At 46.1% G+C, this 22535-nt stretch overlaps 1 protein-coding gene across 1 annotated transcript in view; it reads left to right on the plus strand.

The window, feature by feature from the left end:
- LOC146797065 (adiponectin receptor protein 2-like) overlaps nucleotides 1–22535 on the plus strand; it is a 324514-nt gene that overhangs the window by 144478 nt on the left and 157501 nt on the right. The window contains exon 4 of the mRNA XM_085631498.1: nucleotides 12005–12192. Within this exon, the coding sequence (XP_085487624.1) occupies nucleotides 12005–12192 (188 nt within the window). The remainder of the gene's footprint in view (nucleotides 1–12004; nucleotides 12193–22535) is intronic.

The raw sequence follows: 22535 nt of genomic DNA on the forward strand, positions 1-22535 counted from the left end.
GGGAGTTAACACTTCCTAGGTAGCGGCTGCCACCGGAGATTTGAATCTTTTCTGCCAGGTAACTTGATTCTTTAAAATGCAATGCTTTGTGTGTGAGACAGGCAATTTACGGTTGAGTTCTTGCCTCGCGAGGAAGCCAGTTTAGATACCTAAGCGATGTGGTGATGTGGTCAAAGCGTCTAGTTCCTGTTACCAGTCTCACTGCCGCATTGAGTTGTTTTGAGTGGAGCTGTTCTCCCTTTGGGTAAAGCCGTATTCTAGTATGGAGACCACAAGTGCTTGTACGGCTTGTTTGAAGTCTGAAGATGGTAGAAATGGTTTCCAAGTCTTCAGTATTCTGAGTTGGAATGTCGCACTGCGTGCGGTAGCACTGATATGAGCTCTTATTATTAGGCTCTTGGCCAGTGTTATTCAAAGGGATTTTGTGGAGTCAATGATGGTAGGTTTGCAATTGAGTGCGTCTAGGTGCTTGAGCCAATCTTGGATGAGTGAGGAGCTTTTTTGTGGGGAGAAAAGAAGAAATTTGTTTTCAGAGAGTTCAGCTTGAGGTTTTGACTAAAGTGTTATTCAGTTGAATGACGTCGTCTAGGGAGGATATCTTTAAGTATAGTTGTGTGTTGTCTGTGTACATATGGTAGGCGATGTTCGATTGGTTGAGGATTTTAGTTAGTGGTTCCATATATAGGTTAAAGAGTGTGGGAGATATGGTTGACCCTTGGGGGACTCCACACCTTACTGGTGAGAAGTCAGAGAATAAGTTGCCTAGTTTAATGCATTGTGAGCGATTCTGTAGGAAGGAAGCAAACCAAGAAAGCACTTTCCCAGACAGCCCCAGTCTGTTTTCTAGTACTTTTAGTAGGATGTTGTGGTTTACCGTGTTAAACGCCGATGAGAGGTCTAGGAGGATGAGTAAGCACAAGTTGTTGTTGTCTAGTATCTTCAGGGTGTCGTCCATTATGTGCACAATGGCTGATTCAGTGCCGTGTGCTGTTCTAAATCCTGATTGAAATTTGTTGAGTAGGTTGAAGTGGTCAGTGTGCTGGCTCAGTTGGTTGTGCACACATTTTCCCAGCAATTTTGCTGGAAAGGAGTTATTTGACACCGGACGAAAGTTGCTCAGGATTGTAGGGTCAGCAACTACTTTTTTAAAGAGGGGTGTCACTTGACCTGTCTTCAGGCATTCTGGAATTCTGCCTTGTTTTAGCGATGAGTTTACAATCTCCGTTAGTATTGGTGAGAAGATGTGGCTTAGTTCCTTTAGTGTTGTGGAGGGGATGGGGTCATTGAAATGTGAAGTTAGTTTCATAGATATTAAGACCTTGTGGACCTCTTCCTCTGTTAGTGTTTTGAACTCGCTCCATGTAGCTTGATTTTTGATCTTGGAAGGGTGGTTCATCAATGGCTCCCTCACCTGGCATGTAGGGTCATCGACGGGATAGTGATCATTGTCTTGTGAACTGTAACTGTCAGTTGCAATTTCCTTTTCGAATTCTAAGATCTTTTACATTGTTCGCCCTCATTTGTTGGTTGACAATTTCAAACAGTCGTTTTGGACCATTTTTTTCATTGTCTAGTTGGGTTCTGGAGTACGATGCTTTGGCTTCCCAGATGCTTTTTTTGTAGCTGTTTCGTCGTTCACGTAGTTTGCTTAGAAGTAATGTTGAGGGTTCCTGTCTCTATCTTCGCTCCGCCTGTCTAAGACTTCTCTTTTTTTCCTCGTTTAGGCTTTGACTGTACCACGGTTGGGAAGGTTTGATTCTTTGTTTCTTGAGTCTCAGAGGGGCTACTGCCTCCATTATTTTTGATACTGTTCGCTTGTAGTGTTCGGTTAATTCGGACACATTCTGTTTTTTTGCTGAGGGAGTGAGTTTTTTTTTGCACAATTCTGTCAGTTTCACCTTATCTATGTCTTTAGTGTCTCTGACCCAGTATTATAGTTTTGTTATTTGCCCCTTGGTAATCTGTGTGTGCGTAATTAGGTGGAATAATATTGAGTAATGATCCGACCAGTCGATGGGTGTTATTGAGTTTATTGACAATGCCTCTTCTCTGGATATGATTTGGTCAAGCATCAAGCCTTTGTTATGTGTTGGGCTTGTGCAAGATTGGGTCAGGTTTTGATCATCTAGGAATTGTTTAAGGGTGGAGACCTGTGTATCGTCCACGTCATTCCAGTAAAGGTTAAAGTCACAAAGAAAAATCCCATTGGGGTGTAGCATGGAATGTATTGTGATTGTTTCCATTATCTGTTCAATGAACAGCTGGTTGTCTCTTGTAGGGTGATAAAAGAGGAGTACTTTGGCTAGTGATGTATCTGCTGTGTAGATTTCTGCACCCATGTATTCACAGGATGTGAGATTGTCTACAGGGAAGGTTTTGACTTGAAAGGAATTCTCGTGAATGATTGCAATCCCGCCTCCCGGTTAAAGCTGTCCGTCGAGGTGTTGAATGGTGTAGTTTGGAGGAACGAGTAAGTCAAGCATGGATGCAGGACATTAATGTAGCCAGGTTTCTGTCAGGGAAAGAATATCCAATTCATGGTGAAGACTGGTTTCGGCAATGTCTGTGGCATGTTTGATTGGTGATCTGCAGTTTAGTAATACGCATTCAGTGGTCGGATTTGAGAGGGACGAGGGATTGGGATTTAGTTCCCTTGGGATTTCAATTAGGTGCTCATGGTTTGTGTTTTGTTTTTTTCCCCAAGGATTTCGCCTTTCTTTGAAATCCACAGTCTGTATTTTGAAGACTTGTGCGTTGAATGGTGAGTGGTCATTGTAGTATAGAAGCAAGGTTTCAATGTCTTTCGTGGATAGATGGTTCTGTGCTCTCTTGGGTCGGAAAATGGATGGCAAAGGTTGGGTGCTGTAGCTAAATGTTGGAAATTATAGGTCGTTGGCAAACGTGGTTACTGTGTCTCGTAAGAGTGTCTTAATCTCTTGGCAAGCTAGTGAGGTTTCTTTGATGATTGAGTATGCTCTGAGTTCTCCATTAATTAGGTTTTCAATGTTTCTTTCCAGCTTGCTCAGCTGGGCGTTCCAATGGGTTGCCAGCTTGTGTCTACGAAGCCAGTCGTATTTTAGGGATTTTGTAGTGTTTGCCCCAGTCTGTTGATCATATCTAGGGCTTGAACCTGGTGCGTGATCTTTGTAATTTGTGTTGTCTGGAAGTGGCGATCGACTTATTGTGCGTGGCTGTAAGCGCCTGTGCGATGGATGGTTGTGGTCGTTGTAGTGTTTTTTTCCGTTGTCATCGAATAAGGAGAATTTGTTTCTTCGGGCCTTCGGGTGCCCTGGGTGCTGTGTGCGAGTGATTGGCTTATTGCAGATGGGGGGTGTGTGGTACTGGTATCCCCGTTTTCAGATTCATTTAGGGGTCCGTGCCCGTCTTTGTTCTGTAGGGATGACGTTCAATGTTCCTTCCGTATATGTCATACTCATCTTTGTGAGTCTGTTTGCCTCTCCATTCTTCCCTAGTGTATGTTGTTGTCATCTGGTGCGGCGTCTCTGAGGTAGCATCTGGAATGTGAGCACCTGGAGTTTGACATGGATCCTTAAACATTTTTTTCATTATTGTAGAAATGTTGCGCGTCTTCATTTTCTAAGTGGAAATATTTGGAAAGTCCATCTTCGATGACATGGTTACTCCCAGGTCTATGTTCCACTGAAAAGTCCATCCACTGTAGGGAAATGGACCGGCTCAAACGTTGGGGCTTTTCCCCCATCGTCTCTTTAAGCCAAAAGAGGGGCTTATGGTCTGTCTGAACAATAAAGTTAGTGCCAAACAGGTATGTCCTCGACTTCTTCGAAGCCCAGACCACAGCATAGGCCTCCTTCTTATTAGCTGACCAAGACTTCACCCTGGGGTCAACCTTTTGCTGATAAAAGCTGCTTGTGGATCCTGGCCCTCTGCATTACGTTGCGACAATACTGTACCTATCCCTATCTCGCAAGCATCTGTCAGGACAATAAATGGTTTGGAGTAGTCAGGACTTTGCAGAATTGGAGCAGAGCACATGGCTTGATTCAGGTCATCAAATGCCTTCTGACAGCTAACTGTCCACTGAACTTTCTGTTGGAGGTGAGATCAATAATGGGTGTCACTATGGATCAATAACCCTTAACAAATCTTCTGTAGTACCCATTCTGGCCCAAGAAAGCTCTGACCTGAGTCTGGGTAGTGGGAGTAATACAGTCCATGATGGTCTGAATGTTGCTTTCCAATGGTTGAACTTGGTCTCCAACTACAAGTTGGCCAAAGTACACACAATCCTGCTCTGCCCTATCTGGCACTTAGTGGCCTTGATAGTGAGGCCTGACTTCTGCAGGGCCTCAAGTACACATCTGAGGTGGACCAAGTGATCCTCCCAGGTGGAGCTAAAGACCACTGTATCATCTAGATATGCTGCACTACAGGCTTCCAGACCAGTTAAGCCTTTGTTCACCAAACTCTGAAATGTGGCAGGTGCATTTTTCAAGCCAAAGGGCATCACAATAAATTGATAATGAGCACATTAGTATTGAATGCATGTACAAATCAGCCTCACTGAAAAGAAGAAGAGGGATGGTTGCATTTGAAACTATGAAAGATACCAATGCTGACGTACTACTATAAGTACCATTTTTGTTCTTTATTACTGGACTATCAAAGCAGTAATAATAATTTGTAAAGTGGGAGGGGGAAATGAGGCTCGCCTTATGCAAACATGCTTCCTTGATGCAGGTAACCTGGTTCCAGGGGCATCCATGGGTGGGGTGGCTCTCCAACCATCTGTCTTCCTAAGGGTTTTTTCGGTGTCCTCTTGGAAGGGTCCTTCTTTAAAACTGCACCTGCGACTTCTCCATTGATTTATATTGGGCACAAAGTTGTGTTTCCACTCTGCACACAGCCTCCATGAGGTTCCTGGGTACTTACCTTGGGTGGTTCCTTAGTCCCCCAGCTCCTCTGAGTCTTCTGGTACAAGTCTCGTTCTTCCTTGCAATTCGCATTCCACTTTCTTAGTATATGGCTTGGTCTCCCCCTGGAGACCATTGTATATTTGTGCTACTTACCTGATTGTTGGAAGTATTCTTGTGTGTATTGTTGATATCTTCGGGTAGGAGATATACCAATTTGTTAGTGAGTGTGTTGCACAATAAATAGACTTATTTTTATAAACACTGTGTGATTCTTTTTCATCTAATCTACACTGTCGGTTAAATGTGGTAAAACAAGCTGCTTTACATTCCTTCAAGATGCATCCATGCTTGACTTACTCGTTCCTCCAAACTACACCAAACTACACCATAGGGGGTTGATAATGCTGTTTTTGGTTTGGCACCCTCAGTCTGATTTGCCAATAACCAGCATTCAGGTCAAATGTACTGCGATATTTGGCACAGGCCAAAGTATCAATAGGTTCATCTGCCCTTGGAATTGGATGGGCATCAGTCCTAGTGACTGCATTGAGGCCTCGGTAGTCAACACAAAACCTCATCTGTGTTTTTCCATCCTGGATGTGACGATTTGGTACAAGGACTACAGGATTAGCTCAAAGGCTATGTGAAGGCTCAATAACCCCCAACTCCAGCATCTTTTGGACCTCTGTCCTGATGCAATCCCTGATGGTCACGCTGTCTGTACATTTTTCTTTTCACAGGTAGGCTGTCACCTGTGTCCACTTCATGGGTACACCAGGTGGTTTGACTGGGTATCAGAGAAAATAGATCAGGAAACTGATTGAGAACCTGTCTGCAATCAGCTTGCTGTTGATCAGTGAGCCTGTCTGGCAAGACTACTCCTTCAACTGATCCATCAACAGGGTTCTGTGAGAGGAGATCAGGGAGAGAGTCACTCTCTTCTTCCTTTTTCTCATCAGTGGGTTCAGGCAGTTCACATGAAGTACCCTGTTGAGACATCTTGGAGTACCTAGGACAACTAAGTAGTTGACCTCACCATTTTTCCAGTATAGTATGGGGGCCACTCCACTTGTCTTGGAGAGCTGCTGGGGCCACAGGCTCCAACACCCATACTTATTTTATTTTTTTATTTGCTGAGTTTTTAAACTTGAGTTTTCATGGATAACGTCATCCATTTTCACTCCCAGATTGTCAATGGTGTTAACTTCCGTCTGGGGTGGCGACATTTCGTCAGGCCACCACTGTTTCCAAACGTCCAGAGGAGGGGAGCCACAGAAGATGATTGCAGACTTCTCAGGCTTGCATTTGAGTTGGTGAGACTGAAACCATGAGAACACTTCAGCCAGACAATCTCTAATCTTCTGACCATTAAAATCTTCTCCCTTCCTACATGTGAACAACAACTTGAGTGTCGTCAGCATAAGATATAATCTTCGCCTCTCCCGCCTCCGCCAACTTGGCTAGGGGGGACATGTAGAGATTAAATAATACAGGGCTCAAAATAGAGCCCTGGGGGACCCCCACATTTAGGAGCGGGATCCTGGCGGCGAAGGGGAGAGACCATACCTCCTGCCTTCTGTCCTTCAGAAAGGAGGCAAATCATTTCAACACCGTGCCACCAAAACCACACTCCTGTAATCTCTGCAGTAGGCGATCATGGGACAGGGTGTCGAAAGCTGCCGAGAGATCTAAGAGAATCAGGACAGCTTTTCCTCCCTTATCAAGGGTCTCTTTGATGGTCTCAGAGACCTCAAGTAAGGCCGTCTCCGTGCTAAAGTTAGAACGGAAACCTGATTGGCTTGAGTGAAAGAGGTTATTAATTTCAGCAAAGTTGGAAACTACCGAATGTACATATTTTTCTAACGTTTTAGCAAACAATGGGAGAAGGGAGATAGGTCTATAGTTGGAAAGTATAGTTTGGTCAGCAGAGGGTTTCTTCAATAATGGAATCACTTTTGCACTTTTCCAATTCTCGAGCACCTGACCAGTGCTCAAAGACAGGTTCAGGATGCTGTTAACTGTTGGATTCAATATCTCTGCCATATCGGCCAGAAATTTGGCAGGGCAAGGGTCTAACGGGGAGTCAGACTTCAGACCCTTCATTATTACTAAGGAAGATTCTAATGATGGAGGTCTCTATTAAAGTGGTAGAGGAGGTTGAGTTAACTGAGGAGGACCTGGACTTCCCTTGAACTCTTTGTACCCTCCCAGGAGGAATAAAGGGGGACCTACCTCTAGGGTCTCCCTCTGTGTCACTAGAACTATTCCCTGGGGGACTAGAGCTCTCCAGTAAGGGGTCTTCAGACTCCTCCTGGACATGCTCAGAAGCAGAGTCATGAGTGTTGGACAACCCTGGCTCCTCTTCTGGAGCATCACCACACATACCCAAGTTATCCTGCCCATCTGATCTAACAGGCGTTTGGAGATCATCCTGCTTGAGCATCTCTAAGAGTTGCTCTTTGGCAGGGTTGCTACCAGGCTTACGTTTTCTAGCTGCAGCCAGGCTCCTAAGTTCCTGGAACTTAAGACCACTATAGCTAGAGGATTGAGCCCCACTGGACTCACTAACCTGAGACATGATACTGTATGTAGTGTGCTGTAGTGCACCTACCTACCCTAGTGAAATAAACTTCCAAAGATTGGAGAAAGGGTTGTGCTAAGACCCTTGACAGCCAATCCAAAAAGTTCAGTAGAACTTACTTGATGAAAGGATTTTATATGTGCTTAGCTAGTGATGGTTGTTCATGTAACCTTCACTTTGATTAAGTGGTAAAACAGTGCAGGCTTTTACCCAACCACAGCACACCAGTGTAGGAGGCTGGCTTAGTATGTGGTGTACACTCTAAGGAGGGATGCACCTTGCACTAATCCAGGCAACCCTTATGGTGATTTTAGTGGTCTTTGATAGCCATAGAAAGCTCTCAAAGTGGTAGCTGTGGAGAGCAGCCTTCAGGCTTATCTTGAAGGAATGTAAAGCAGCTTGTTTTACCACATTTAACCGACAGTGTAGATTAGATGAAAAAGAATCACACAGTGTTTATAAAAATAAGTCTATTTATTGTGCAACACACTCACTAACAAATTGGTATATCTCCTACCCGAAGATATCAACAATACACACAAGAATACTTCCAACAATCAGGTAAGTAGCACAAATATACAATGGTCTCCAGGGGGAGACCAAGCCATATACTAAGAAAGTGGAATGCGAATTGCAAGGAAGAACGAGACTTGTACCAGAAGACTCAGAGGAGCTGGGGGACTAAGGAACCACCCAAGGTAAGTACCCAGGAACCTCATGGAGGCTGTGTGCAGAGTGGAAACACAACTTTGTGCCCAATATAAATCAATGGAGAAGTCGCAGGTGCAGTTTTAAAGAAGGACCCTTCCAAGAGGACACCGAAAAAACCCTTAGGAAGACAGATGGTTGGAGAGCCACCCCACCCATGGATGCCCCTGGAACCAGGTTACCTGCATCAAGGAAGCATGTTTGCATAAGGCGAGCCTCATTTCCCCCTCCCACTTTACAAATTATTATTACTGCTTTGATAGTCCAGTAATAAAGAACAAAAATGGTACTTATAGTAGTACGTCAGCATTGGTATCTTTCATAGTTTCAAATGCAACCATCCCTCTTCTTCTTTTCAGTGAGGCTGATTTGTACATGCATTCAATACTAATGTGCTCAGAAAATGTGGCAGTTGGAGCCTATGAGGGGAGTAGAGGTTACTGTCTGTTCTTAAGATTAAATCACACAAAGGCTCCACTAAAATGAGTGGAGGAGGGAACAAGAGGCCTGGGGTTCTAGGAGCTAGCAGCCTCCAATATGAATCTTTGTGGTAAACAATGTTCTTAAGATTAGCCACGTGTAGGTTCATATAATGAGGTGTATATGGTCTGTAGCTCTTTGGTTTTGGTTACCAGCCAGATAACAGGGATCATTCTAAAATATGAGGCATAAAATATACCAATGCTGAAGAACTGCCATCACTGATAAGTAACTCTTAGCTTCCTACGTGTCAATCGCTCCTGTCCTGGTGTAAGAGGAACAACCATCTGAAAGCTTTTTTGTGCACCAGGATCTCCCTTCAAGCACCATTGTGACAGACGTGCCTGATGGGTAGGGAAGCCTACCCTCACATTTTGACAGTGCAAAGTGTTTGATTATCTCATCAATGTCATGCAGTTAGGAGCGGTCCAGCTGGCTTTCAATGTTTTTCTGCCTACTCTAACAATCTGCAATATTCTGATCCAGGTATACCACACTAATACTATTCCCTAACTCAATATGAGAGGCAGCACGAGATTCCAAATTCTTTTGCTGGAGGCCAAGCAACCGAGATGGTTTAATGGGAATTCGACTCATACAGGCATTGTATCTCCCGGACATTCAAAATTCCAAGGCAGACTTCCTCAGCTGATACTTCATAGAGAATCATGAATGGGTTTTTGATAACAGTGTGGTACCAAGCATTTTCAAGGATTGGGATTTTCCTCAGGTAGAACTGTTCACTACATCCCGAAATGCGAAATGCTTAGACTTCACCTGAAGAGGTTATAAACTGGGAATCACTGGGCAATGTCATTTTGATAGACTGCTCAGGGGGATTTCTTTATGCTTTTCCACCAGTACCACTGACGCTATCAGTCCTAATGAAAATTAAATACTCCAATGCGAAGATGATTCTCAATGACCCCAAGTGGCTAAGACGGAGGTAGCTTCCATGTAAACAGAAAATGTTATTCAGGATAGAAAGACATGACTTCGCCCCGACATAACAAACTTGAATTTGGCAGCATGGCTTCTGACATCATGTAATATAGCCAGCAGAATGTACCACAAAAGTATCAAAACATCCTTAAGGAAGTAAATGGTCAATCTACAAAACACCCTATGCTTTCTAGTGGAAGAGAATCGTAGTCAAAATCTGGTGTCCTGCCAGGAAGATGTGATCCTCCCTTATTGTCTTCATACGGTATATTCAAAATAGCTATTTGCTTACATAAAAGTATATTTAGCCTCATCACAACGTCATAAAATAATTTTTGCTGGGACTAAAGAAGGTGGTGGCCTTCTCCATGAAAATTCAATCTGGTCCTGTCTAAATTGATGGTCCTTCTTTTGAACCTATACGAAAGGCAGCATTTGACCTGGAAGAGACGTTTCTAGTAGTCATTACATTGGCCTGCAGGGTATGTGTGCTTCAGGCTCTGGTGGCAGTAGAGCCCTTCATTATTTCCCACCATAAGAGGGTTGTTTTAAAAACACATCTGTTCTTTTTACTGAAAGTGGTATCTGACTTTCATTTTAGCCAGATAGTTTCACTAGTGGTGGGTTTCTTCAGCAATCTCTGTTCTCCAGTAGAAAGTACCCCTACTCCTTAGATGTAAGTAGAGTCTTAAAATAATACTTGGACAGAACACAAGATTTAAGGAAGTCTAATCAACTCTTTATCAATTACGGTCCACTTCATACTGGTTTGGCAGCATCCAAACAGTCAGTGTCCGAATGGATAGTTTCTTGTATAACCTTATGCTATCAGATAGCCAGTGTACATCTTCCTGACAAACCACGGGCTCAAGAAATGTTTGTGTCAGACATACATAAGGCAGCTAGCTGGAGGTCTTTCCATACATCCCCTACGCATTACCACCTAGATGAAGATTATGGAGCTGATATGTTAGTTGACCGAGAGGCTCTGAAGAATCTTTCCAAGTAAGGTTCTGATGTGAGTAGTTTTTTTCTGAATTGTTTTGCTGTTGAATCTCAAGACTTGCTGTATTACTGGGATAAGCTTGCTACTCTGTTCTGTGCTTATGATTATCAGGGAGGAGCATATGATGCAGAGAGAAATATTACCTATTTGAAGTCATAAACAACTATACCGCCTCTCTCTTCTCACAGTACATTCTGATGCAGTTAAATTGAAAATCCTGCATATCTCCCCAAAAATAATTGAACCTGAGTCAACTGTCAATACAGACCATCCTAGTTGAGAGAATTTGTTGGCTCCTTAAAGGAAGTGTGCATGTTGTCCACTTCTGTGTACATTCAAACTAACAGGCATTTTTTTCCATCATGGTTTTCTCTCCCACATAGCAATTGGAGTTTTGTTTTTTGACTGCAGTAAATGTTAATCAACACGATACAATGTTATTTTGTGCATTATTCATATACTATTTTGATGAACAGAAAAAAGTGAAAACAATTGTGGGCTGTACAGGTTATGGAGATTAGTCCTGCATTTGGAAAATGAGAGCTTTCACCTTCAAAATAATGCATATGACAATAGTTTTAGAAAAGAAGTGTTCTGCGATCCCTGCACATCTAGATTACCCTTTCTTTCTCTTCTTTCATGTTAGTGTGGACCAATCAGTGGGCACTGCCGCTCCATACTCTGTAACGTCACTGGCAAAATTCACAGATCCAAACCAGAGTGTAGGTGTATGGGTGGCTTGGATAGATGGATGGATGGAATACCTTTGTGCCGTGTACGCTACACATATTGTCTCTTGGTGCTTGTTCCCAAAGAGCCAGCAGATGAGCCTTTCCTGGATTACGAGAATGACAAGAGTACGCACTCCTTCTGAAAGCAAACAGTAGTAGGTTGTGCTTTGAGCAGGGGACTCTGCTTCGGTGCTACTTTCACCATCTGTGGCTAATTAGATGGCTTAGGTGCCTCCTTTGCCTGCCACAAATGCTGTGGAAATGAAGACCATATTTAGGAATCAGCCTGTCGATCTGGGCAGCTTCAGGTCAGCACCCAGAGTATATGAATGGCTTTACCAGCAGCCCATGTGAAGCCTATGACTATAACTGTCTGTGTAGCCATCCTCCAGTTCCCTAGTGGGGACTGCAAGCAAGAGCTCTCACAGTGACGCATGGAGACACAGGGCTCCATCCTGCCCAATTATGCCCCTTTTAGTCCACTTCTAGTGAACTCAGTACCAATGTAAATGCCAGTGGTCACAATATATGAACATAATTAAATATGCCATTTTCAGTGTCATATTATTAATGGAAAGCATTGCAGCGGTGTGATTACATCAGTATGGTCTTGGTGTACAATTTCCACATTGAAAGCTGTCTTGTACCATTCTTCCTCTAGGTTGGACTACTGTGGAATTACAATGCTGATCATGGGAAGCTTTGTGCCATGGATTTACTATTGGTTTTACTGCTCCCCAACAGCCCAATTCAATCACCTGACAACCATGGTCTTGCTGGGAGCCACCTCTATTATTGTGTCACAGTGGGAGTACTTCTCCAGAACGCCCTACAGATTTCTACGCGCAGGTGAGAACAAACTGGAGGAGTGAAGAGGGGACTGGAAAGCTGGGGCGTGGGTTTTGACAGACAAGAAGGCAAATCAGAATAGCTAGGGCAGCTTAGGAGGATAAAAATAAGACGTGGGTGAGAATACAGGAGGAAAGGAGAGCAAGATGTGCCATGGAAAGACAGTCTCTGCTGCACTTCTGTTAGGAAAGCTGACTGTTTCCGGAACCCACTTTGTACAGTGTGATCATAGCATGCCCTTAGGGAGCCATTTTGTGGCCTAGTAAGCTTTTTCTCAGCAGTTGTATGCGAGAGGGAGGGAAGGAGGGAATGAAGAATTGAGGGAGAGAAGGAAGGGAATTAAGGAGGGAGAGAAGGAAAGAAGGAGGGAGGGAGGGAAGGAGGGAGAGCATGTAAGAGAGAGAGAGGAAAAGAAGAAGGGAGAGAAGGAACGAAGGAAGGAGGGAGAGGGGGAAAGAAGGAAGGAAGAAGGGAGAGAGTGAAAGAGGGAGAGAGGGAAGGAAAATAGATTATTTTGTTTGCATATAACTTTGGCGCAGTTTGATGGATCGTCACAAAGCTTCAGAAAAAGTCTCATCCACCTCAGCTTCTTCCTTTGAAGTTTCAGGGTGATCTGTCAAGTGGGGCATGAGAAAAAGGGGGCATTCCAAAACGTATTTTCCCATGCAATTTTCTTTTTTTTACCAACACATTTTATTGCTTTTATGACATCCAGTGGGTAAAACCCTGTAACCAACAAATAGGCATATGACAAAATGTGCGAACCTGGGACACTGGAGTGAGCCCTCCCAGAAGATCTGTGAAACATTAAATCCAACATCCCACCCCTCCCCCCTCCTCCCAACTCTACACCACCCATTCCATATGGAACAAAAATTGTATATACATGCACAGTAAAGAGAGTAGGTCCACAGTGACAGCCCATTAACATATTAGATCGGTGAGTCATTGATGACCAGTTGTTCGATAGGGTCTTGAATTGCTGGCTGTATAAGGAGAGACAGGTCAATACCCCTGTGTTTCGCCCACCTGGCCCATATCTTTCCATGTTTCTGTGGGCAACCCTGTGCCTGAAATACCGCTACTTCAGCCGACATACATTTATCTAAGGCTGTTTTCCATGCCGCCACCCCGGGAGGAGATGAAGATTTTCAATGCTGCGCAATGTCGCGCTTGGCTAACGTGAGACCCAGGAACAGGAGGTGTCTCTTATATCTGTTCCCCCGATGTCTTCCATGCCGTGTAGAAGTGTCAGTCGAGGGTCTGCCGGGATGTCCCACCCCAGTACCCGTCCCAGGCAGGACAGCACACCCGACCAAAAATTTTTGTAGTGCACCGCAGTTCCAGACCGTGTATAAAAAAGACCCATCGTCAGAGTTACAACGGAGGCATGTAGGAGGCTGAATAGCCCCCATCTTCCAGAGGCGGAGGCGGGTGTAATATATTCTGTGAAGGTATTTGAACTGGATCAACCGGCACCTAGAGGAGACAGCAGCATATCTAGGGCTAGCAAGGGCTTCCGTCCAGTCATCATCTGTCAGGGCCGGTAGGTCTGCTTCCCACGCCGCCCGGGTCCGAGGTATGTTTCTCTTGGAGTGTGTGGTCAAAGTTTGATAAATTTGGCGGATTTTATGTGCCCCGAGATCCCCCATTAACAGTGCCCTCCATGGGGTGAAATTCAGGAAGGGACTGGAGGCATCTTATCAGGGGAAACCGGGCATGACGGAGCTGTAAATATTTATGGAACTGGGATTTGTGAAGGCAAAACTCCTCCTGCAACCTCTGGAAGGATTTAAGCGTGGGCCCACGCATCACGTCTCCTAGTGTAGATATTCCTATGTCATCCCATCTACGAAACCCAGTCAGGGTGGAGACGGGCCGGAGGTGTGTGCCTCGCCATAGGGGGGTTGTGCCTGTCAGCATGCCCCACCAGCCCATAGACCAGGACACGCATCTCCAGATCTGAATTACCGTACTGCAGGCCGGGGAAAGCTGTACAGGAGACCTTGTAGGGGATGTTCTGCCAGGAACAGTCTTACCATGCAATTTTACACTGGAAAATTGAACGGAAATATTGCAAAAACGGATGAAGGGAATTACATCAACTTTGGAAGAAAACTAGATCTTGGTCCAGAAAGTGTGATTTTAGGAATTTGGTGTGAATCCATTCAGTACGGATCGAGGGATTAAGATTCAAAATTTATATATATTTCTCGCTGCGACGGATCAGCGGAGCCGACAGATAAAAAGATAATATCTGATTGACTGCCACATCAACTACAATGTTGGGGCTGCAATTTTAGTACATGGGGGACTCAGACCACTGTCCTAAAACAAATGGTAAAAAAAGAATTATGGGGTGCAGGGTAGGGATACCCTGACCCCCTTGGTCTGGTGGCCTTCCGGGCAAAATGCGTAATTTAAAAATAAAATGTTACCTCGTAATACCCTTTTGAATTTTGTGGGCTAGGTCCCGGATGGGGGTTGTCAGCGCTGAAGTTTATTTTCGTTAAAAAAAAATTGTTTGGAAGGGGGCATCCATAGGGCCCCCTCTTGGATCTTCGAAACCACCCGGGGACCCCCTATCCCCCAGGGGGGAACCCAATCCGAGGGACGCTGATGGTACTTAATGGGAGGGAGCTCTGTCACCCTCTACTTCGATGTGTTCTCTCGATGCCTGTAATTTGGGGAGCAGGGCACACCACACTTGTACTCCCTGCCCAGCAGAAAGTTGCTGGTTCCTGTGCTAGCGCCGACTGTGCTAGCCAGGTGGGAATCTGACCACTTCTTTAACCCCTTCATGGCTCAGGACGGCCGGGAGCCATCCTGAGACACGGTGGGTGTGTGCTCACGATGGCTCCCGGCCGTCCTGGCACCCACCCGCTGGTGCTCCCCCGTGGACCGCCGATCTTGCTGCCCCCACTGCAGAGGACAGCGGAAGCATCACGCGCCGACATCATTAGATGAAACTGGACGCGGTGGAAGCCATTTGTTTCCAGCGCGTCCAGGAGGAGAAGGTGCGTTTCTCCTCGGGGAGGTTTTTTTTTTTTCCAAACAAAGAGGCATCGGGGGAAAGGAAAGGGTTTTCCTTTCCTCCTATGTCTCTTTGAGCATTCCTGCTGCACGATCGCTCGCTCTTGCAGCAGGAATGCCCACTAGACACCAGGGATTTTTTTATTTTTGTTTATTTTTTCGAAATTGGCAATGTATTCGGGGAGCGGCCCTCTTTGGCCTTTTCTGCCCCATGGGGGGCAGACGGGCCCAAATATTTTTTTAGATTCAATCAATCAATCAATCATAACATTTGTATAGCGCACTACTCACCCGGAAGGGTCTCAAGGCGCTTGGGGGGGGAAGGGTCCGCTACTGCTCGAACAGCCAGGTCTTGAGTTGTTTCCTGAAGGCGAGATGGTCCTGGGTCAGCCGAAGGTGGATGGGGAGGGAGTTCCATGTCTTGGCCGCCAGGTAGGAGAAGGATCTGCCTCCGGCGGTGGCTCTTCGGATGCGTGGTACGGCGGCGAGGGCGAGGCTAGTAGACCGTAGCTGGCGGGTGGGCGTGTAGAAGGTCAGGCGGTCGTTGCGGTACTTGGGGCCCAGGTCGTGGAGAGACTTGTGTGCGTGGGTGAGGAGCCGGAACGTGATCCTCTTCTTGACGGGGAGCCAGTGTAGGTCTCTAAGGTGGCCGGAGATGTGACTGCGTCGGGGGATGTCCAGGATGAGTCGGGCGGAGGCATTCTGGATGCGTTGGAGTCTTTTCTGTAGCTTGGCTGTGGTTCCGGCGTAGAGGGCGTTTCCGTAGTCCAGTCGGCTGGTGACGAGTCCCTGGGTGACCGTCTTCCTGGTTTCGGTCGGGATCCATCGGAAGGTCTTGCGAAGCATGCGTAGGGTGTGAAAGCATGATGTGGAGACGGCGTTGACTTGTCTGGTCATCGAGAGTGAGGAGTCCAGGATGAAGCCCAGGTTGTGTGCGTGGTCTGTCAGCTTGGGAGTGGTGCCCAGGGCGGGGGGCCACCAGGAGTCGTCCCAGGCAGAGGGCGATGGTCCCAGGATGAGGACTTCCGTCTTGTCTGAGTTCAGTTTCAGGCGGCTGTTCTTCATCCACTCGGCGACGTCTTTCATCCCTTCGTGTAGGCTGGTTCTGGCGGTGTCGGGGTCTCTGGTGAGGGAGAGTATCAGCTGGGTGTCATCGGCGTAGGAGATGATGTTGAGGTTGTGTTGGCGTGCGATGGCTGCAAGAGGTCTCATGTAGACGTTGAAGAGGGTGGGGCTGAGTGAAGATCCTTGCGGAACGCCGCAGATGACTTCGGTGGCCTCGGATCGAAACGGGGGGAGGCGGACTCTCTGTGTTCTTCCGGCGAGGAACGAGATGATCCACTCCAGTGCCTTCTCTTGGATGCCGATGTTGCTGAGGCGTTGGACTAGGGTGCGGTGGCAGACAGTGTCGAACGCTGCAGAGAGGTCCAGGAGGATGAGTGCCGCTGTTTCCCCGTTGTCGAGCAGGGCTCGGATGTCGTCGGTGGCTGCGATGAGGGCGGTCTCGGTGCTGTGGTTGGCTCTGAAACCGGACTGCGAGGGGTCGAGGGATCCGTTCGTCTCGAGGAAGGCGGCAAGCTGTCTGTTGACGATCTTCTCGATGACTTTAGCAGGAAAAGGGAGGAGCGAGATGGGGCGGAAGTTTTTGAGGTCGTTGGGGTCCGCTGTTGGTTTCTTCAGTAGAGCGCTGAGCTCGGCATGCTTCCAGCTCTCCGGGAAGGTGGCGGTGTTGAAGGAGGTGTTGATGATGTTCCGGAGTTGGGGTGCGATGGTGGAGTCGGCCTTGTTGAAGACGTGGTGGGGGCAGGGGTCGGTTGGGGATCCGGAGAGGATGGTGTTCATCGTTCGGGTTGCGTCTTCGGTGGTCACCGTGGTCCAGGCGCGGAGGGTGGTGGTGGGGGGCGTTGGTTCGACGGTTGGGTGCGTGGATGGTGCGCCGAAGCTGTTTTGGATGTCGGCGATCTTGTGGTGGAAGAACGAGGCGAGGGAGTCGCAGAGATCTTGTGACGGAGTGATGTCATTGTTGCCGGTGCTGGGGTTGGAGAACTCCTTGACAATGGTGAAGAGTTCCTTGCTGTCGTGGGCGTTGTTGTCCAGTCGTTCCTTCAGTGAATTCTTCTTGGTGGCGCGGATAAGCTGGTGGTGCTTGCGGGTGGCGTGTTTGAGGGTGGTCATGTTGTCAGTGGTCCGGTCGAGGAGCCAGGTTTTCTCGAGGGTGCGGCAGGTCTTTTTGGAGTCCTTGAGTTCGTCGGTGAACCAGGATGCCTTCTTGCTTCTGGGTCTGCTGGGAGGGTTCTTCAGTGGTGCGAGGTCGTCGGCGCAGGTGGTCAGCCACTGCGTGAAGTTGCGGGCTGCTTCGTTGGGGTCCTTTGTGCAGGCGGGTGGGCTCTGGCTGAGGGAGCTGGTCGGCGGTGATCTTGCTCCAGCTTCTGTGGGGAACCTGTTGCGGGTGGTGGTGGGTCGCACTGGGCCACCAGGGATTTTTTTTTATTTTAGTTAGTTTTTTTCTCTATGTAATGCATGCGGGGAGCGGCCCCTTGGGTAAGGGTCGCTCCCCTTCGGGGGACACATTGTTTGGCCGTTTCTGCCCCCATGGGGGGGCAGATCAGCCCAGCTCGTTTTTGTACCTTGGATTTTTTTTGTTTTAGTTTATTATCTTGTAATGCATGTGGGGAGTGGCCCCTTGGGCATGGGTCGCTCCCCTTTGGGTGGACATATTATTTGGCCCGGGGGGGGGGGGGGGTTTGCAGATCGGCCCTAATGAATTTTAGATGGACCGCTGCACTGGACAACCAGGAATCTTTTTATTTTTTTTTACTAATGCATGCGGGGAGCGGCCCCTTGGGCAAGGGTCAATCCCCTTTGGGGAAATTTAGTTTCTGCCCCACTGGGGGGGGTTGGCCCACAATGATTTCAGATGGCCCACTAGGCCACCAGGGATTTATTATTTAATATAGATGATTGTGGGGAGCGGCCCCATGGATAAGGGTCGCTCCCCTTTATGGGGTTGAATATTTCAGCTGTTTCTGACCCCTTGGGGTGGGCCTTTTGCTTTTAGGCCCACCTAAACACCATCTTGGCAGGTAGATTGTGCGTGGACTGGTTCATTATTTGCATATGTGATTGTAATGTTTTATTTCTCCTTTTTTTCTAGTGCTTTTTGTTCTTGTTTGCTGTTTCTGCAGTTTTGCGTAGTTGCATTTATTTGGTAAGCAAAACTTTTTTGTTACGTTTACTCCAAATGAGTATTATTGTCATGCACAAGTGAATTTTTAGTAAGTGGTGTCAAAACAGCAGCATATTTAGTTTGTTTTTGAAGCGTGAAATTCTTTGCGATGTCTTTTGCGTTGTCTTATGTGTAATTTTCTTTTCTTTTTCTTTTTTAGTGGGATATTGTTGGTCATTGCTGTGTCTGTGCAGAGTAGGTGGTGAGTCTATCTGCTTCTGACAAGTGAGTGGTATAGTTTTGGAGTATATAGGTCTTTGTGATAAAGCCACATTTTGTTTATTAGTTATCTACAAAGTGTTTGTTGTTGTTGACTTGTTTGACATGTTACCTTTGTTAGTAAGGATTATGGCTAGCCGCAGAATTATTGCTCAGCAGGTGGTTAGTATGCTTTTTGAATCTTCCTCTGAGCAGGATTATGAGACTGACAGTGCGTCTGACGGAGAGGAGGGAGGGGAAGATTCAGGCAGTGAGTTGTCTCTACACATGGAATCATCGGATGATGAATCTACTCTCAGTGCGGATGAAGCTACTCTCAGGGTGGATGAAGTGCCTGTTTTAGAGGACACTGATGTGCCGATGGTGCAAGAGGCATCTGGATTGCAGCCTAGGGCTGCAATGCTTCCCATTGGAAGTGCTGGACTCTGGGTTGATCCAAACATGGTGCAGCCGGTGTTGCCTGCCTTTACTGGTGATGCAGGGTGTAGAGTGAATTGTGAAACTTTTTTGCCTATACAATTTTTTCAGTTGTTTATGGATGATGTATTTTTGGCTGAGATTGTTGAGCAGACTAATTTGTATGCAGAACAGTATTTGAGGGATAACAGTGAAAGACTTAGGCCCTACTCTAGAGTTACTCAGTGGACTCCCACAAATCTGGGTGAGATGAAGAAGTTTTTGGATTTTACTTTTTTGATGGGTTTGATAAGGAAGCCGTCTATTTCTTCATATTGGTCTACTAGTCCAGTGATGGCAACGGCCATATTTCCTGCAATTACGAGTCGTGATCGGTATTTACTTGTGCTTCGGATGCTGCATTTTGTTGATAATGCTTCGGCGTTGCCAAGAGATCACCCTGAGTATGACCGTCTTTTTAAAATTCGCCCTGTTCTTGATCACTTGATGAGTCTTTGGTCCTGTTCAAGGGTCATTTGGTTTTTAGCAAGAGGGCACGTTATGGAATTAAGCTGTTTATGTTGTCTGAGAGTAGGACAGGATATGTCTATAATTTCCGGGTGTACATTGGTAAGGATTCCACTATTGACCCCCGAAAGGGGATGATGGACGGAGTGTTAAACATTGCAAGCACTCACCCCCAGTCAACTGATCTGGGTTTAATCCATCATCATTCTTTAGCTCACTCCGCCACCCCAGTCCAGACATGGCCATATGCAAATCAGTCTGACCCTGTGCCTCATGGGAACAGTCCAGCCCGAACTGCCAAGCCATGTCTTCCCTGGACCGGAAACAAGCATCCTGGGACCGGTTTCTGGCTAATCAGCCGTCATCAGCCAGGCTTGCTTGAATCCAGTCGCAAAGTGAGCAAGAGACATCATCCCCTTTGGTTTTGCTTTGTTCGCCCGAAGTTGGCAAGGTATGCCCAGACGTGGGTCCCTTGCTCACTTTGCGACTGGATTCAAGCTAGCCTGGCTGATGACGATGGTGCCAACATCTGCTCAAAGTCTGTCCTATCAAAGGGTAATAATAGCACAGCAGAAGTAAAAGTGTATCCTCAGAGAGAGCGTGTAATCAGTCTGAGACACATGTCATCATCTGTTGAATAACACCAAATCAGCGAATCGGGAGATCTTCTCCCCTTTCGGTTTCATGGCTTCCTGCATTTTCATTGCCCTGAATGTGAGATGTCATATGGGACTCCTGCAGCATTCCTGTACTATCAGTGGTCGTAGAGACATGGCAGTTAAGCTGAGAGGCTCCATATTAGGCTTCCAGTGAAGCAACCCATCTTATGGCAGCTTCAAAGAGAACATCTTTGAGAAATTCAATTCGCACAAGAATCACCACCACAGATGATTGTTAGATACACCTCTTATGCAGTAGGGAGCTCACCTAGAACAATTGTCTATAGAAGATCATTGGTCAGACAGGGAGCGCTCCTACCATATAATTTACCTGGAGTTTAGAATAGTGCATCCTGCTCTAAAACCCTTCCTTTAGTCTCTGATGAAGTAAAACACCCTTATTCAAGAAAATACAATGACAGTGCAGTACCTAAACAAACAGGGAGGCTCAAGATCGAGACCCCTGTCACAGGGACTACTGATGATGAGTTGTAGCCAGAGGCCTCGAGTTGTATGCTTTGCACACGTTAAATCAACAGGCAGACTTCACTGGTGCTTTTAAGAAGAAAACCACAAGTGTGTTCTAGAAGACAATATTGCAAGACATCTTTGAAAAGTGGGGACCTACATCACTAAGCTTCACAATGGTTCAAATACAAAAACTGTCAATACTGCACATCCACAGTTCATGAGCTGGGCTCAGTGGGCAATTACATTTTGATGAGTTGGTTAAGGACATTATTGCATGTTTTTCCTCTCACCTCACTGATTCCAGCTGTGGTCTTGAAGCTCCGCAGGTCTAACTGACTGACAGTGATACTAATAGCGCCTGACTGGCCGAGACAACCGCAGTGCCCAGATCTATTGCAGATGTTTATCAGGCCACAGAAGAAGCTGCCATTGCAGACCAAACCTACTGACCAGACTACAGAGGCAAATTCAGCTTCCAAACTTGGCATTGCGGCATTTGGCAGCATGGCTCCTGAAATCAGACAGTATGGCCATTTGAATCTGCTACCACCATATATGGACATTCTAAGGTAGTCAAGTCACTGTCATCAGTGTATTGCTAAGTAATAATATGAAAACTATTATGTATATTATGCCAGAACAGTGGGTATAAAGTAATTACTGCCAAGAAGTTGTCTTCCCATATCTCCTACATATGGCACAATCCAACACTGTTTCATTTGTGAAAGTGCATCTAGTTGCCATGACACCTTACACAAATTCTCCCAACCAAGTGACCTTCTTCAAAGTTCCTGTGTTCACATACTTTTTAGAAGGTCTGAAGAAAGTGTCCCTTCCAATAAGAACACCATCTCCTCCAGTGGAACTTAATCTGGTTTTGTCTAAAGTAATGACCCGTTCAAGCTTATTCACAAAATTACGTTACAGCATTCTTCCTGGAAAACAGTTTTTTTAGTAGTAGTAACATCTGCTTGTAGGGTTTGCAAAACCCAAGCCCTTATTTTACCTGCCTTTCCCCCCAATCTATCTCCACCAGCAGAGAGGCCTCTTCATTTATTAAATGTAAGGCAGGTGCTGTGTTGCTGTCTAGATAAAACTTAAACTGTCATGGATCCAGACCCTGACGTCCTTGTGAGCACACATAGATGAGCAAATGCTGTATGAGTGGAGCGGGGGCTAAATACATTTTTTTTTTTTTTGTTAGAGTCTTATATAGCGATAGCCAGACCCGAAGGTATCAGAGTGCTTTACAATATTTATCATGATCCAATCAGGCACATATTATTTCAATAAGTAGCATTGTCTTGTGTTGACTCCTGTTGCGACTTGGAGGGGATCATAGGAGCGAATCAAAAGGCAGGCAATATAAATGTCGTCTTGTTGAAGTGTCTATATTCTTCTCTGTTCGAGATCCTGTGGCAGAGGAGCTATGTCTCGTCGGGTGGAAGCTATAGATTCGGAGGAGTTTGGTTGAGGAAGAGGTCTTTGAGCTGTTTTTTGAAGTTTATGAAGGAGGGGTTAGTCCTGATAAGGACTGGGATGGAGTTCCAGATTTTTGGCGCATATCCATAGAAGGAGCGTGATAAGGTTTTTTTTTTTTTTTGCGAGTTTTGCGAGGAATGAGGAGTAGTGTGATAGTGCTCCTGAGACTCCTCGTCTTGCCTGCCTTTTTGAGTTTGGAGGCCAGGTAAGCAGGTTTACTGGTATGAAGAGCTTTGTGTGTGAGACATGCAGTTCTGAAGTTGGAACGTGCTTCAATTGGGAGCCATTTTAATTCTCTTAGAGAGGGAGAGATGTGGTTGTATTTCTTC

This window comes from Triturus cristatus, chromosome 10 (assembly GCF_964204655.1).
Source record: "Triturus cristatus chromosome 10, aTriCri1.1, whole genome shotgun sequence".
NCBI classification, from domain to species: domain Eukaryota; kingdom Metazoa; phylum Chordata; class Amphibia; order Caudata; family Salamandridae; genus Triturus; species Triturus cristatus.